General features: G+C 34.9%; 1 protein-coding gene across 1 annotated transcript in view; it reads right to left on the bottom strand.

Annotated features, from left to right (window-relative positions):
* Window positions 1-804: 804 nt before the first annotated feature.
* Rheb (Ras homolog enriched in brain) overlaps window positions 805-18,662 on the bottom strand; it is a 146,220-nt gene continuing 128,362 nt past the window's right edge. The window contains exons 7-8 of the mRNA XM_090402874.1: window positions 10,674-10,755; window positions 805-2,041 (exon numbers count right to left, since the gene is read on the bottom strand). Of these exons, the coding sequence (XP_090259000.1) occupies window positions 1,952-2,041; window positions 10,674-10,755 (172 nt within the window). The 3' untranslated portion in view covers window positions 805-1,951. The remainder of the gene's footprint in view (window positions 2,042-10,673; window positions 10,756-18,662) is intronic.

Below are 18,662 nucleotides of genomic sequence, written 5' to 3'. Positions count from 1 at the left end.
TGTCAAACAAACACACGTAATAACCAATTAATTAGTCAAATAAATATATATTTCAAAACAAAATGAAATAGCTGCTATAACAAATTCAGCATGAAAATGAGAAATAAAAAATTATCAAAGTACAAACAAAAAGCATTAGAAAGGAACATAATAGCAATATATTCAAAATGTTAAATTTTCTAATCTGCTTACACAAAAATAAGAAATTGAGAATCAGCATTCCCATTATAATGGTACTCAATTATTACATGTACTGCCAGGTGCATTAAACTTCTCTGAACTGAGATATATTGAATTAGTTTATTATTAACCAATTATGATAGTCTTTTTGTTGTTATATTATCAACACATGACCGATAATGTCAGAGACCCGTTAAATTGAGGAAGAGTACGAACAAATAAACTTCAAGAGTAAATTCAAAAGCAATGAATGAGACCAGAACATATAATATTTGAATGTACAACTATGGTTTCCTGGAATATCCACCCTCAGAAAAAAAGGATGACTGCAGAGAGGCAGCCTTATCTTTGATGATGATGATGATGATACTTACAAAGTTTTACAAAAAAATGCACATTTCAAATTCAAATTGTCATGTACACCAATTCTGCCTCCACTAATGAAATGCTATCTAAATGCAATTCTTTTTATTTATCAAGGTATTACTATACTGTTATAATAATTATAGGAGACAAAACAAAAATTCTAAATATTGACATCTAAATTCTCGTAGACAGACTTATTGTTTTATTCCTTAAGTGTTTTAATAATGACATCTAAATACCAATTATAGTAGTTATAATAGTCTTTATTTCCCAGATTAATAAAAACAAATATCAGATGAAGTGATTACATTACAAATATTCAAATAAAACTTCATGCCCACATATGAATTAATGTCAGATTTTTCTATTTTTACATCATCAGGAAGTTAAATTCAGTCCTGTAAAGCCATCTAATTCAAACTATATTATTTCATTTCCTTTTTAATGATTATTTATATATATATATATATATATACACACAGTTCACCATTTCCTTGTTATATAAAGAATCATTTAAAAAAATCAGTAATGTAAATTAGCCTTCAAAAGATTCTCTTTGCAAAGAGAATCTGACATGCAGCAGTAGAAGAAAATGTATATTATATCACTAACATTTTTAAGACATTAACTGCATAATTACAAATATAAATATAAGCTTGAGTATTTGATTTACACCTGTTAATGTCTGTACACTAAAACCTTTGGCAGTTTATTACATTCTTATTCATACATCTATAAAATTACAATTATATTGTGCTACATATGAAAGTGCATTACTATCAGACATGTAGTAGTAGTAGTACATATCTTAGATAAATATGAAAGATTTAAAGTTTAACTGCAAAAATTACTTTAGCTGTAAGCAACTTTAAAGAAAACTGCATAAAGCGTCTTAAATAAGATGGAGAATCAAATATTAAACATGATTGTACATGATGCTTTTCTTGACACAGTTCTATAATATTTACAGAAGAGAAAATGCAATTAATAATTGCATTAACCTTCTTTCAGAGAATACTATTTCCATAATTATATAATGTTTTTTCTTGCTGAAAAGTTCTGAGAGATAGCACAAAATGCAACGTTTTATCTTTTTTTTTTCTTTTTTTTTTTTTAAATTAAGGCATCTTCTCAAAGCTGTATTGCCTGCTACACTTATTTAGTACAAACTCAAAGAAAGTAATATGCTAGTTTAAAAAAATAAATAAACTTACATGTTTATAATTAAAGTTGATGTAAATTACATGAAGGCATTATGACAGAATGCCCTTTTTATTGTTAATATGTTCTTTGCCAGGACATATCAATATATGGACTTTCTTGACAGCCACAGAGGACATCAACAATCTGCATATTCCTGCTTGATGTAGTGTGCATGAAGAATGCGCTAGAATAATGTTGCTGATCATGATATCAGACAGCCAGATTTCTCTTGGACATTTCCATTTGCTTTTTCTATTTCCATGATAGTTGTTGTAAATATATCAGATACACTCTGAAAATATAATGATTAAGCATGTCATTTATAAATCTATACAACACATTTTGGCATGTTCTATGTACAGTTAACTATAATTTCAGTGAATTTTTTGAAATCTTAAATTTCTGTTTGATAAGGAATTTGGATATGGTAAGTTCAAATGGACAAACAAAAAGCAATTTTATCACTCAAATGGAATAAAGTAAAACAGATATATTATTATCCAACAAAACATTATATCAGGAAGAAACTGCAACAAAGTTACACAAAGTAATACCTTAGATAAAAACAGAAATCTACAACTGGAGAACATACAGAAAAAATTGAAATTAATCACAGAATGCAAAAGTTAGAACTTAGAGAATGGAAAAAACTAAATATCAATAAACAAACAAGAAACTTGTAGAACTTACATAAATAAGTAAAAATATCACAAAAAATATTAAAAATAAAAAAAAAGGATAACAGAACAATTTCATAATATAAATAAGTACTAGTGAAAATGAACTAGATATGGGAAAAAAAAAAAAGACAGCAGAAAAGAAATAGTATTTTTCAGCATTGTATAACAATGCCAGCACTGTTTAAAACATGACTAATTGAAGCCAGAAAAAAAAAAAAAAAAAAAAAGAAGAAGAAGAAGAGAGTATCCCAGAAATACAGAAGTTTGAAATAAAACAATGAAACATGAAAAATAATAAAAAGCCAGAGCTTTTTGTCATTTTTCAGAGGAAAGAAATAATAGAACTTAAAAATCAGGTTAATAAATGCCTACAAACTGGAATGATGTTATAATACTCTTGCTTAAAAAGGATAATAAAGACAATCACAAACCTATCTGCTTACAATTACAAATGTATAAACAATTTATAAGTGTAATTACAAACAGAATCACCTAATTATTAGATGAAGCTCAGCATAATGAATAAGCTGCATTCAGAAAACTGTTTAGCATAATCTACGAACATTAAACCACCCAAGAAAAGAGTGCTGGAATACAACCCAACTATACTTAGGTTTTATAGACTATAATAATGCCTCTGATTCAGCTGGGGAAAAAATACTAACAGCAATAAAGAGACGTGGAATAAGCCAAAATTATATGCGGCTAATAAAATATATATATAAAAAAGCAACTGCTGGTGTCCTTATCCATGAACAAAACAATTAATTTAAAATAAATGAGTGCACCAAGTAGATAACCTTTCACCAGACTTCACTGATAACCTTTCACTTCAGATATCATTCAAATATGCTCTAAGTGAACTAGACTGGAATGATAAAGGAATTAATATCAAGGATAAAAAATCATTTATACCATGATGACATTGTGGTAATAGAAAATAAACATAACTAAAAGAATTTTTTTTTTTTTACCCAATTCACACGTGAAAGGCCACAAGACCTATATAGCACATTAGCGCCATGTGTTGGTAAAAGAAATAGAGGAAAGGAGGAATCTGTTCCCATTTTGCTTGAACATCTGAAAGTTATAATCTTTGTGAAAGGGAGTGGAAGGAGACTGTTTCAAAGAACAGAAGTAGATGGAATGAAAGAGGAGGCAGTGAAGTTGGTTCAGTGAGTTTCAAAATGGACTGTAAAAGGGTGTTGGTTAGTAGTGGCTCTTGTTTTAATGATTTTGGAGGAGAGTGAAGGAATAATAGTGACCAATTCAGCAGTGCATTGTCCATGAGAGTATCTGTAGAAGAGACACAAGGCAAACTGAATTTCTGTGAGAGAGGGATTAAAGTAGATATATGAGAGAGAGATCATTAATTAGCCAGATTGCCCTCTTCTGGATAGAATTGAGCAATCTTAGAGAAACTTTTGGTGCATCAACTCAAATATAGGAGCAATATTCCATGCCTGGGTGGATTTGGGCTTTGTATAGAGTTAGCAGCTGTGAGGGTGTGAAGTAGTGTCTTGTGTGAAAAAGTACAAGTTTTTTGGCAGCTGCAGAAGCTATAGTTGAAATGTAGTTGTGCCAGGATAGATCAGAGGTGCAGGTCAGTCCAAGAAGAGAAATACGATTGTTTTTGGATATCTCAGTATTATTGAAGGAAAGGGGAGAGGGATACGAGCTCTTTCTTGTGAGAGAGAGATTAGACAGGATTGAGTTTTGGTGGCATTGTAGTCTACAAGGTTTTCCTTGCCCCATTGGGATATAGATAGGATATCAGAGTTCAGGTCAATGGTCATGGTGGATCTTGAGGATTCTAATACTTGAGCACTACAAGGTTTGTCAAACGAAAAGGAAGAATGGAATGTGCTGTAATTAGCAAAACTATGGACAGATTGAAAGTCTGTGAGAACAGGTCATTTATATTCAAGAAGAGAGTGGGTGAAAGAACAGAACCCTGGGGTACTTCTGCATTGGTGGGAAAATCGGAGGAGAGGGAAACTGTCCACCATGAACTTAATGAGCAGCTAGTGATAAAGTTCGTGATCCAGTTGCAGAGTGTGAAAGGAAGACGAGTGAATGGCAGTTTGTTAAGTAGGCCACTGTGCCAAATCCAACGAAATGCCTTTGAAATGTCAAGGGCAACCATATGGTTTTCTCCAAAATTTTTCCATGGCTCGAGTCCAGAGGTGGGTAACGAAAGCAAGATCAGCTGTAGATTGCGAGTGGCAGAATTCATACTGATGGTCACTGATTAATTGGTATGTCTCTAGGCAGTTCAAGAGTTGGTTGTTGATGACCATCTTCATAATTTTAGAGTACAAAAATGAGAGCAACTGGACAGTAGTTCATTGGTCGACTTTTATTACTTTCTCTGGGATGGGCTGGATGTGGACCTGTTTCCATGTTGTAGGGTAGATGCCAGTTGAATAGGATAGATTGAAGAAGAAGCAATACAGGATAGGTGTTAGTTCTGAGGCACAATTTTTTTAACACAATAGGTGGGATGTCATCAAGACCAGATGCTTTGTTTGTGTTCAGGTTATTAAGAATTCTTTGGATTTCTTTTTGGCAGACTATGGATGACATGGAGGGAGCTGTTCTTGGTGGAATGGAGTGAACTTTGCCCAGGTCATCAATGCAAGAATTGGAAACCTGGATGGACAAAAGTTGCACCCAACGGCCTTGGAGGGACCAGAATGAATGACAGCCGTTTGAGCAGGAGGCAAGTTTGCAGCATTTGGCCTGTTCAAAGTCTGATTTGGACTTGGTGGTGATTCTTTGACAACTGTTGCAAGCTGCAGTATAAGCAGAGTGAACGGCTGGAGTTCTGGTCTTGAGCCAATTTGTGGTATGTAGAGTTTTTTTTTTTTTTATTCTTTTACTGTGTTAAAAGACTTTTGTAAGAACCAAGGCTTGGATGGTGGCTGAGAATTTGGAATGGAATAAAAGCCTTCATTACTGTGAGGATGATTTCTTTTATTTGGTCTGAGCAGGTGTTTGAATCAGGAGAACTGAAGCAGTAGCCAGACCATGAGAAGGAGGAATAGAAGTCACAGAGGTCATCCCTGGCACCCTTGTAGCGCCACAGGACATGAGACTGTGAATTGGTGGGTGAAGGTTGTTCTGTGGCAAAAGGGGACTTGTATGAGGCATGATCCATGTTACCAACAAGAGAACTCACAACTACAGTATACTTGGAAGGGAAGCTTGTTAGGAAGAGGTGGTCAAGTGTGTTGGCAAATTGGAGGGGATTATCAGGTAGTATTCTGTCAAATGCTTTGGTAAACTCCAGTAATAATTTTAAATTGTAGCCATTTCCTTTATCCATACCCTTGACAGCCATGCTGCCCACTATAGAGTATAAAATCTCTCATGATATGTGACTTTGTAACTTATGTTTGCTTTTACGTTTTTTCTTCGAAGAATATACTCTGCGTAATGGTAATTTTTTTGACTGAAATAATCTTTTCTGTAATAATACTGTATTGAATCTTTGTAAAATTAATGTGGCACATGACATCATCAAGTAAGATTATTAAGTAACATTAAATCAGTTAGTCTAATGCTAAAACTAGTAAAGAATTCTGACAATTGCTATAGATGGAAATTTCCAAAGAGCCGTGTAAAATGACGTCATCATGTCCAAAGGTCAATATGTGACCATAGTTGCCGTAGATAAAGAATTCCAAAGACACATGAAGAACGATGTCAGCATGTCTGAAAGTAACTACATGATCAATTTTGAGAGATGCATGCATGCGCACAATGGAAGTCTGGGCCTATATAAGGCAATTCATCAGGAAGGAATTTTGTTTTAGGATTTTCTAAGCTTTCTCTTACCTGAGTCTCCGTCATGCCAAGTTTGCTGTCGGAAGTTGAAAAAGAAGCGTCATTTGTCTGAGAGTTTTCTAAGCTTTCTTTTACTTAAGTTCCTGTCATGCCAAATTCGGCAACAGAAATTGAAAGAGAAGCGCCATAAGGCCTAATTCTTCTACCTGGATACATTGCCATGCAAGAAATATTGTGCTGTTTGTCTTGAAGATAAGGAGCTGTACATCGCCACCATGTTAAGGGTACTATAAGGCAAGTCATAGCCGATAACCCCCAACAAGGAAGAATTTCAGTGGGAAAACAGGAAAGTGTCAGCAAGCGAAAAGAAAGACAAGAAGAATTCCATGTGAATAAAAGGTTAATGTTGGAAGTTTTTCCCACTTGTTAGGTTATATTGTAAATTAAAGATACCAAGAAATTATATACTTGGTTATAGAAGGCAACTCGTATATAGAAGCTAATGACTTCACATCATGAAAATACTTCAGGCACAAACTTTGTTTGCTTACACTGGGATAAAGGATTAAACCAAGTATATAATTTCTTGGTATCTTTAATTTATAGTTTAACGAAGTGTAAAAACTTCCAACAACTATCTCTAATCCAGAGTATTTTAATAATAAGGTGTGACACCTTTTGGATACTCATATATGAAAATATGACTTCTGCATTACTTCAACCTTAGTAGTAACTTTGGTTCCAGCTCCCAATGATGAGACCTCGATAAAGGTTGAAACTGGTCTGGGTAGTGACCCTTCCCATAATGCATAGCATTATACATGTCTGCTGAACAAGAATTGTAAGTAGTTGTAATAACGAACAAGAATGTATATTAATGGTGAATTAGGCTTAACCCAAGATATGTCTTATATTCAGTTAATATTATGCTAGATTATGTATTAGCTCAGAATTAAGGTTCAATTAGAAAGAGAATTGTAATGACGTTGTGTATATATGTGAATGAAACTCATTCTGTATATATTTCTGTTTGACTTAATTAAAAGGTTTGTAAACAACACATTGGACTGATTCTGTCAATGCACTATCCTAAAAAATTCGAACCTGCATAAGATAGAAGTTTATATGAATTATATTTAAGCCACGACTAGTTTAAAGTAAGAATAATATAAGCAGGGAACATAAACGATATCTGCTTAGTCTTTGATTTAAGACTACTATCTCCAACTGTTGGATTTTACCGTTAACAAACTTTTTCAATAATTGACAACCATTCGTGATATATTAGTAGGTCTATAGTTTGCAACTTCTGTCTTAGAGCCATCTTTATGCAATGGAACTATCTTACCCTCTTTCCATAAAGATATTGTAATTTCATGTTTAAATTTCCATAGCTGCTGCTGTTATTCATGTTGAAGTTTCTGGAACAAAAATATTTTGCCTTTGATAGCTAGCGTTATCAGAGGCAAATTAACACTACACACTCAGTGAAGATAGAAATTAAAATGATCTCAATAACAAGGACAGTCAAATGTGTGAAAGGTGACAGTGGACCACTTTGTGGTGATTTCTGTTGTTAATGCAGATGTGTAGATAGGGATGTATGCCAAAATCTATTTAAAATCATGCCATCTGTTCTGTTGCATTACTCGGGTTCTGTAGAACTTGTGCTGCTTCTAGGAACATCTCTCTCTCTGATTTGAAACTGGATTTGTGAAGAAGCCTGGTTTTCTTCCATCTTATGAAGTGACTTTCTCTATGGCATGTTGAGAAAGTCTGCTTCTTTTTTTTTTTTTGTTTCTCTATTCTGGATATTTTTTGTGTTCTTTTTTCCTGACAAAATTTGTTCATCCCACCTATCAAAAATATTGAGTTCCACACTGGTCCGGGAATGCTGTAGATACCTGAGAAGGAGAGAAGGTCTAGGCAATCCTTAATTTGTCTTAGGCAGGTAGAAATTTTTTTTTGTTTAGAGGCTTGTATACAATTCAGATTCTGTGTTGTTTCAGGAGGGAGCACAGTTTATTTATTATGCCTTTGATGAATTTGAATTAGTAAAATATTTATTTACATCCCATTTTCTACGTAGTTTTTCTGTTCCAGAAACTTCGACATGAATTATCCTCTTTCCACTACCCTGCCAAAGCTGATACTTAGATTGAAAAACTTCATTAGAGGAAATGCTAATTCTCCTGCACATTCACATACTACATGGGTTGACATGCCATGCAGTACCACTGCTGTATTCACATTGATATTTTTCAATATGCTGAACACCTCCTGTTCATTTACCTCAATTTTGATATGCATCTCACTAATGTTAATACTTAAACATTATCAGCTTTGTCATTCCTCCAAATTTTCCCAAATATTTTTTATAATGCCTGGTATTCATTGTTTACTGTTTAGATCTCCAACAAGAACCGACTTTTCCTACTCTTCTTCACTAATAGAACATTCTGTAGGACCAGAAGCACAAATGAGTCTCATTGTCCAGTTCCCCATTTCGATGCTTAACCACATCACTACTTGAAATTGTCTACTATTCAAGATTATTTTTATGTTTAATGTTAAATACTACATCTACTCATTCCTTTCCCTGATGACTATTGCTTTAACATTATATCTTGTAATTATTTAGAAGAATCTCACTTATTTAACTTGCTTTTGTCTTGGTAATATTAATCATGTGAATATGGTATTTCTGGTACTTCTCCAAGTCTTCCTAGGGCCACTTATTTTCTATTTATACTTTGTGTTGATGGTGCCTCTCTTGATGTTGAGTGTTTTTTTTAAAGTTGGAAAAACAAATTCAACATGAGACATTATTTAACCAGACAATGTCATAGTTGGCATGACATTTCATTATGATAATTTTTTTTTTAAGCCAATACACAATTTGGTTGGGAAGACTCATAATTACAGCTCATCTTATTCAGTATTCGTTTCTTACTGTCTTGTAACACAAGAAAACAATATATATTAAGCCAGAATTCCTATCAGTTCTCCACATTACTTAAAAAATCACCCTTCAGCAACCCCCCCCCCCCCCACACACACACAGTTAATTAGATGATGGAAAAAGAATAATAAACTTACTTAGAATAGCCTAGTGTTTCTTTATTTATCTAATTTTTTGTTGGAACAAAACAGTCACTTGTCTAGGGTCCAGATTTTAATTTTGTTGAAAATTAACTAATTTTTAAGGGTTTTTTTAAGTACTTTTTTATTATTATTATTATATTTATCCCACACCCGAGAAGTACAAGGACGTATAGCAGATGTGAAGTGCAGATAAGGACTGAAAAAGAAGAAATCTATTGGCATTTTTCTTAAAGAGCTGTAAGTTGAAATTGTTAGGAAACATCATGGGGAAGGCTGTTCAAGAAGAGAGGTAGATGGAATAAAAGAAGAGGAGAGAAGCAGGTATACGAAAAGTTTGCAGGGTACTATAAAGGGATGCTGGACAGCTGCTGCTCTTGTTTCAACAGGTTTAACAGCAAGGGGAAGAATGATGTTTTCCAATTCACTAGAGCAGTGACCACAGAAGTACCTGTAGAAGATACACAGAACTGAAACACTGTATCTGTGAGACAAAGGTTGAAGGGAGTCTGTGAGGGAAGGGTCATCTATGAGCTAAACTGCTCTCTTCTGAATAGCATCAAGAATTTTTAATGAGGCTTTAGATGCAATGTATGAATAGTATTCTAAGGATAAATGGATTTGGAATTTATATAGGGGTAGTAGCTGGGTGGGTGTAAAATACTTCTTGAGCAAAAAAGAATGCCTAGTTTTTTAGAAGCTGAGGAAGCTATTGATGTAGTGTTTGTGTTAAGAGAGAGACGAAATAATTTCATTCATCTTGTCTGGTAATGTATTATTAAGGATGAGGGAATGTGAGCTGAAATCCCTTATAACAAGAAAACTGCTAGTATTGGACTACTAGCAACCCAAGGATGAAGTAACAGGGCTAAGTATTCAATTTACTCAACTACAATCAGTTCTCATTATAGCAAACACCATTATAGTGTACTCACTCACTGTAATAAGCTAGAACAAGTTCCTTAGAATGAATGCAAAAGGAAATTGACTTTGGTAAGAGGTGACGTTAGCAGATGAAATCAAAAGATCTCTTACTGCTGATTAAATTTGAACTAGTGATGGATTATAAAGATATTAGGCTCTAGAAAATTATTGAAATAGTACAGAAATGAAAAAATGTATAGCAAATCAACTCATACACAGTTTTGAGTTGTTCCTGTAAAGTTGACAAAAAAAAATAAGACTTTTCCCCTCCTTTTGCAGTTAGCAATTCAAATGTATGCATTCCAGATGAACATGAAGGTTGGAAGATTGACTGTTCATTTAGGATATGTTATTCCTACTCAATTTGTCTCATATAAAGTTTCTTCATACTGATGTTGAACAACATATAAAGAAAATTATTTTACTTACCTGATTTTGTTTAGCTGAAGCCTCAAGAAATTCTGCCTTCATTGTAGCTGCTGCTCTCTTTCCATCTTCATAACTTACAACTCTAATATAAAGAGTTTTAAATGTAATTTTCTGACTTAATGAATTATTTTTATACTACATTTGAAACAATTTACAAACTTGATTTTATCGTGTAATTTTTTATAAGACAAGGTGGTCAACTTGTGAAATGATGACAATGAATTTGCTGGTATATTGGCAAATTACTGTCATTTGAAATTTTTCCATATGTTGTAAAGTACTGATTTGATAAAATAAGCCTTGAAGTAGTGTGGATAAAATACATTTATTAGTTAACCAATTTACCAATTAGCATTGGTAAATTATCCAATCCAATAAAAATGAACTGACCAAAGCAGAATAAACCAGTGCAATGTATCTGAAACGAAGGAAGATAATGAATGAATATAATCACTAGTGTTTTCTTTTGAAAAAGTTGAAAACTGAAGTTTATCTGACTACCAAAGATTAAAAAAAAAAAAGAAAAGGAAATACTGTAATCTTGGAGTTTGCAAAGAGAACTCAGACAGCAGAAATATCATCTACATATCTGTATTATTCTGAACATTTTTGAAGCATGAAGTAATTAGCTAATGTAGAGGAAAGATAACTTCTCATTGTAATGCCTGCTATTTTCTGGTAAAATCTGTTCTGAATTTATGGAGCATTTTGAACTTCAAAATATTCCTTGGATAGGCCTGTATCCAAACTCACGACTAAGGTTAATGCTATCAGCCAGCCCATCAAGAAAATCATTAACAAATATACATGTCTGCCCCTCCTCATTCAAACCTCACAAAAGGAAATCAACAACATAGCCATTTCTTGTAGTAAATGGCATATTTGAAGGTAATGCAAAAATAACTGGCCTGAGGCAGCATTTCCACTTAGATTTCATTTCTAGGTTCAGCAAAGAACAGGCTCTGATAAATGCTTGTCGAGCTATTAGATTTGCAGCTGTTCAAAATTACAAGCACAAAGTCAGAATGGTCTGGTTTTGCTGAGTATGCTGTCTCCACTAAGGAGAGAGTTCTTTGGAAAAATGTTCAAATCCTGCACATGAGCAGTCCTCTCATGGAAAATTATATAAGAAAAAGCTGTGAGACAATGCTACATCATTTGATGCTCAACAGAACTGATGAATCTACAATTATCACTGTTATGGGATGTAACACTTTTTTAATGCTTCAAGAGGACAAACATATTCCTAAGGATCAATGTACACCTGATCTGTAATATATCAATGGCATGTGGAAAATAATTTATGAACTTTAAAAGAGGTATTTCCATAAGTTATCAGTGTCCTATCCATCGGTAATACTATGTGACACCAGTGAAAGACTGCATCGATTAAAATCCTATATGGACATTAACTGATGGAAATGTAAGGATACCACATAAGTCAAATCACTATCACTCATGGGGAGACCCAGGGACATCAGAGAATGTTTAGAGAAAAAGAGTCAAATGAAATGAGTTTTTATATGGAGAAGCTGTATATAAGCCAGACATCAACTTGGTTTTTTGAAATTAATTACAAGCAAATGATGCCAACATATGCCTGTGAATTGCATAAATGTGTTTGCGAATGCACACATTCCAGTTGGTACTGACAGCATGGTATAGGAAAAATTTTACTGACCTACACAGATTTCTGATAAGCTAAGAGAATAACAAAGGGACAAATTGGAATGTTTGTTATTACAGGCCAGAGTACCAAGTCCAATAGTTCACAGTATAGTAGTCATGTAGAAAGATAAACTGTCTGGAATACCTGACCTTCATAAAGTGATAGAGAATATGCCCTAAAGAGTGATTAGGATGAAAGCAGGACCACAGTTTATTCAGATGTATTTGTAATTTAGGTTTCTCTGAATACTTAATTCAATATAATCTCTGTGAGCATGACTACATGCAATAGCTTCTTGTTTTCATTTTTGATCTTAAGTTCTTTGCTGGGGTGCTTAAGGGTCAAAGCTGTATAACTGAGAGGAGACCTCCACATAGCCTTTAAAGGAATGCGGAGAACCGACCAGGGCTTCTGACCTAATGTCCAATCCTCACCTTCTCGTGGTGCACCCTGTTGGGTATCTACTTTGATACTGAACGAACGAGGATGGGCTGGCAATTTGGGATTTAGCCGACCAAATTGTATTCTTATTGGTTAAACCAAAATAAAAAATGATGGTACAACATGACAAAATTTCATGCCGGCTGGGGCGTCGCCCGGTTAAACAAGGCCCCCGTTGTTTTCGCCAGGGAACCAGGGCGAACAGCGAAAAGTCAGCTACTGGAACAAATCTGAAAACAAACCCCAACTCAACATCACCAGAGTTAAAGATCGGTACTATCAATGTAAGAAGCCTGAATGGCAAAGAAATGGAGCTAGCTGAGGAATTAGATAAGTACCAGATCGACATAATAGGGGTGACTGAAACAAAAAAGACCAAAACTGGTGAGATCTTTCTGAGCAATAAATACAAAATGTTATATTCAGGCAATAACAATCAAGGAAAAGAAGGAGTAGCCATAGTATTCAACACAAAATACGAGGCTAATCTTCTTGAATGGCAGTCAGTCTCAAGTAGAGTAATGTGGGCAAATATGAGAATGGGGAACTGGACAATGAGACTTATTTGTGCCTATGGTCCCACAGAAGGTTCTACTAAGGTAGAAGTGGAGGAATTTTTTGATGCTTTAGAAAAAGCAACTGACACAATGAAAAAGGAAAAGTTGGTCCTTATTGGGGATCTGAATAGTAGAGTAGGAAATGATTGTGAGACATACAAAAATATTTTGGGAAAATTTGGAGAAAAGAGCAAAGCTAATAATAATGGTAAATACCTGTTGGATTTCTGCTCAGGACATGGACTGGTTATTACTAACACCATGTTCCAACATAAAAATGTGCACAAATTCACATGGAGAGAAGAGGCTAGGAATAAGAAAAGTCTCATTGACTATGTTATTGTTGATAGTGATGTTTTCTCCCTGGTGCAGGACACCAGAGTGTACAGAGGATTTGAAATTGGAAGTGATCACTATTTAGTCTTGAGCAGGATAAAATTGAATTTCATATTGAAAAGAATAACATGTAAGAAAGTTTTAAAGCGAATAAAAGTTGAGCAGCTCTCAGATGTAAACTGTAGACTAAAATACAGAAATATTATTGAAAAGAAAATGAAAGAGTTTGAGAACAGGAATCAAACCTTGGAGATTCAGTGGCAAACTCTGAAGGAAACATTGATTGATTCTGCCAGAGAGGCATGTGGTGAGGTTGTGTGCAAAGATAAAAAAATCAGAACTCCCTGGTGGACACAGGAAGTTAAAGAGGCAGTGAAGGAAAAGAAGAAAGCATATCAAAAGTTCCTGGCAAATAAGTCAGCTTTTACTCTTACAGAATACAGAGACAAATGTAAGAAAGCTAAACAGTGTGTAAAACTAGCTAAACAAAAGTCATGGGAGGACTTTGGCAAGAATATAGAAAATAAATATCAAGAAGGTGGCAAAATATTCTGGAGGTTGTTGAAGAAGTTTAAGAATGGAGGAAAGAGTGCTGTAAAAGGAATTAGAGATGATAAAGGTGAAATGAAAACAGGAGAAAAAGATATCCTTGAAGTATGGAGTAATTACTTTGAAAAACTGCTAAATGAAACAAGCAGTGATGACAGCACAGTGATAAAAAACACTGACCAGGCATGCAGTCAGGAATACATATCCATACTTGAAGTAGAAAAAGCCATCAAAGGCTTGAAATGTGGAAAGGCAGCAGGAGTAGATGATATTCGACCAGAAATGCTGAAGTATGGTGGTATAAGAGTCTTACAGTGGCTGCACTGCATAGTTCAGAAAGCCTGGACAGAGGGACGAATTCCCGATGATTGGAGTAGAGCTCTCATAGTACCCATATATAAAAAGGGAAATAAAACTGAATGTGAGAATTACAGAGGTATTTCCCTACTGAGTGTTCCTGGCAAGATCTATGCAAGTATACTTGAGAAACGGTTGAGAAGAATTGTGGAAGAAAAGCTTGGTGAAGAACAAGCTGGATTCAGGCCAAATAGAGGCTGTCAGGATCAGATCTTCACTTTACGACAAATAGTCGAGAAAGCATGGGAATATAACAAAGATCTGTATTTAAGTTTTGTCGATTTGGAAAAGGCATATGACAAGGTGCCAAGAGAGAAGCTATTCAATACGCTTCTGTGAGAGAAGCTATGGTGTCAATGGGGCATTATATCAAGCAATACTTAGTCTTTATTTGAGTTGTAAGTCAGCAGTTAGAATTGAAGGAAGTACAGGAAGATGGTTTAATGTTAAATCTGGTGTGAGACAAGGATGTACATTATCCCCTCTGTTATTCATTATCTATATGGATCACATTATGAAGGAATGTGGTATTAAACCTGATATCAAAATTGGAGATGTTAATGTCAGCTCTTTGCTTTATGCGGATGATGTTATACTTCTAAATAAATCCGCTACAAGTCTGCAAGATTCTCTGACTAAATTGAATAACTGTTGTAATAGATATGGTATGAAAGTCAGCAATAAAAAGACAAAGACAATGAAAATAGGCAGAATCATTGAAAATGTCAACTGTGTTGTGAATGGAGAACCTGTGGAACAAGAAAAACATTTCAGCTACTTAGGCACAATTTTTACTGAAGATGGTAAACTAAATATAGAAATAGGCAACAGAATCAGCAAAGCTGGTATCGTGGGAAGTCAATTGAATAAATTCATATGGAATAAGAAAGAAATTAGTCGGAACACTAAATTAGCTGTATACAAGACTGTGTTCAAACCAATTTTAACTTATGGATTTGAGAGCTGGGTCAGAAGTAAAACACTTGACCAAAGACTAGAGACCGCAGATATGAGAGTCCTGAGAAAGATTAGAGGCGTGAACAGATGGCATCAATGGCAATATCATATTAAAAATGAGGATATTAGGAAAGAACTTGACATTGTCAGCATCCAGGAATGCGTTAGCAGAGCTAATCTCAGATGGTATGGTCACTTAAATAGAATGGGAGAGGAAAGATTAGCAAAACAAGTGTTCTCTGCCAGGTTGGCAGGAAAACGACCCAGAGGAAGACCAAGATATAGGTGGATTGATACGGTACAAAGTGCCTTAGACGATAGAAATATAAGATCTGATAATGTTGGAGTCTTGACAAGTAACAGACTGATTTGGAGGAAAATTGTAGATAGGAAGTTAGTAATGATGTAATTTTTTCATATAGTACTGTCATATCCTGTACACCCCTTGAGGGTACATGGCAGGAATTTGATGATGATGATGATGATGATGATGAGTTCTTTGCTATATTGAATTATTCATCAGTTCACTCTAGGAGTCTCTATAACTTATCACCAGTGACAACATTGGAAAGAGCTATTCTTCTTTATGTTGTGCCCATACTCTAGAGATTGGTTGATCAACCTATAGTACGTTAGTACCATGTATGGGTAGTGGGTTGGGAAAGGAAGAACTTGTTTACATTTGATTTAAATGACTGTATATTGTGTTCCTTGGGAAACATAGCAGGTGGAGACTGTTCCACAGTGCAGCAGTTGCAAGGATGAAGGAGGAGGAAAAGAAACTTGTTCTGTTTGTTTCCAGGTATACGGTGAAGGGATGTTGAGCAGCAGCTGCACGTGTTCCAACGAGCTTAGTACTGAGTGGAGGAATTATTGATGTTATTTCAGGTGAGCATTTCCCATGGAAATATTTGTAGAATATACATACTGCAGAAACCATATGTCTGTGCGAAAGTGGGGAGAGAGAGAGAGTTGGTAAGAGATGGGTCATTAATAAGTCTAATTGCTCTCCTCTGTATTGAGTCAAGCATTTTGAGAGAGAGCTTTTAGGGACCACACTCCATATGTGGGAGCAGTATTCAATAGCTTGGCGGATTTGTATAATGTTAACAGCTGTTCAGGGGTGAAGTAACATCTTGAGTGAAAGAGAAATCCTAGTTTTTTTGAAGCTGAGGATGCAATGGTTGTGATGTGTTTATGCTAGGAGAGGTTTGATGTGAGGGTAATTCCAAGAAGAGAGATCTCAAACTGTCTGGAAATTTGGGTATCGTCAAAAAGGATACTGGGAAAAATGTTTCTTTTTTTATGAGAAATAAGACAGAACTGGGTTTTATTAGCATTGAAGGTTATCTGAACCCCATTGGAGGATGACTTGGAGATCAGAATTGAGGGCAGTAGCAGGTTGATGTTCTGTAGGTTGAGGTGTTATGTCGTGACAATTCTTTATTTTATACTTTATTGTGTTCTTCCTACTTATATTACTTATCTTATATTATCACTGTGTAGTGTTATCACTTTAACTATATATTTCTATGGTCTATACACGCGCAAATATCAGAACATCGTACTCTCTCATCTACAGTAAAATCTATCCACACAATTGGCCGTTTCTTAGAATGATTAAGTATATTAAATAATTAACAAAGGATAGACTTCTGAATAGAGTTCGATCCTCAGCAATAACGGTCTGAAGTCACCTCCTAATCAGGTTCTGGCAATATTTATTTGATCAAGCTGCACCAGCCAGATCCCTAGGTTAGTAATTCCTCTTAACCAAGGAGTAACCTTCAGAAAATATACTAAGCTAATCAATCTATTAATTACTCTTTATCTCAATTTTATCTATCTCTCTTAAAATACTTTAGTTTGCAGTCGTGGTCTCTGTCATATAATTCTTTTCCACTCAGATTCAGATATTAGCAAGCGGCGCATTGGATTCAATTCAAGGCACAAAACAGGTTAAGATATTCAAGATACATTTATTAAATTCCTAAGATTACACATTTACAAGAATATACTCAATTGGAATAGAGGTATCCTAAGTTATAAAGTTAAACATAGCAACTGTAATTCACACAACATATCCAATCATAGGTTAATTTCACAGCACTAAGTTTTGTTAGCATCTTTTAAATATCCTTACTAGTCTACACATACTCTCAAAACAATCACGTCGGTAACTTTATAGATCATTTCTCACAACAATTCATTCATATAAATACTTGAGAAATAGCCTTTAGATTTAAGACACTGTTATCTAATATTCACTATAGTCCTTCCTACAAGTATAGAGTTCTGAAACATAACATCTCCTTTCTTCTATATCACAATATTCCTTTCTTTCTTAACAAACGAATTATAAAAGGTTTCACATTACCATATTTCTGGAAACTCATTCAGTCTGTCAATTTTTCTTACTTCATCCCACGGAATGTTTGATTTTCTCCTAGACGATTGACTCACAGGCTAGACTTCGACTTCATTGTTCTGCCTTTCCTTCCTATCTTCGACTAGAAACAGCATGGCTCGAATCGACCCACATGGACGTGTATAGCACCCAGTTCCTTCAAGCTTACTCGGGAGGCTACCGATTCTCTCCTCGTCAATCCCTTCTGTATGACATCGAGAACCGATGGCAGTAAATAGCTACACGCTATCGATAAGATCCCGAACTCGAACTCTCTCTCCGACTCCACAAGAAAATCCAAAGCAAACTCAAGACCTCAAAGAGCTAAAGAAGAGCTCGAAAGGGGGGGCAAACCCCCTTTCATACCCTCTACCTTTGGTACCCTCTTCACTACTATACCTCTGCTCGGCACACCCTCTTTTATGCACGTGTTGTATATTCTATTCGTGTCTTCCTGGAGAACTCAGTGCGCGTCTTCCTGGAAAACATCGAGCGCGTGCCGTTCCACACGTAAACAATTAGCTGTAGGCTATACAATTCACCTGAAGTTTTCGTTAGTGGACTTTGAACTTCTGTTACTATGCCCTAACATATATCTTATAAAGAATACTTCTTCCATTATAATTTCTTACAAACAAATGACATCGTTTACCTTTAAGTAATATTACAATAATTGTACTAGCATATGATTCTTTAAACAATTAGTATCTTTACCT

This window comes from Typopeltis vanoorti, chromosome 13, assembly GCF_054136105.1.
Source record: "Typopeltis vanoorti isolate ZY-2024b chromosome 13, IOZ_Tvanoo_1.0, whole genome shotgun sequence".
NCBI lineage: Eukaryota > Metazoa > Arthropoda > Arachnida > Uropygi > Thelyphonidae > Typopeltis > Typopeltis vanoorti.
This window is presented reverse-complemented; position numbering and strand designations above follow the sequence as displayed.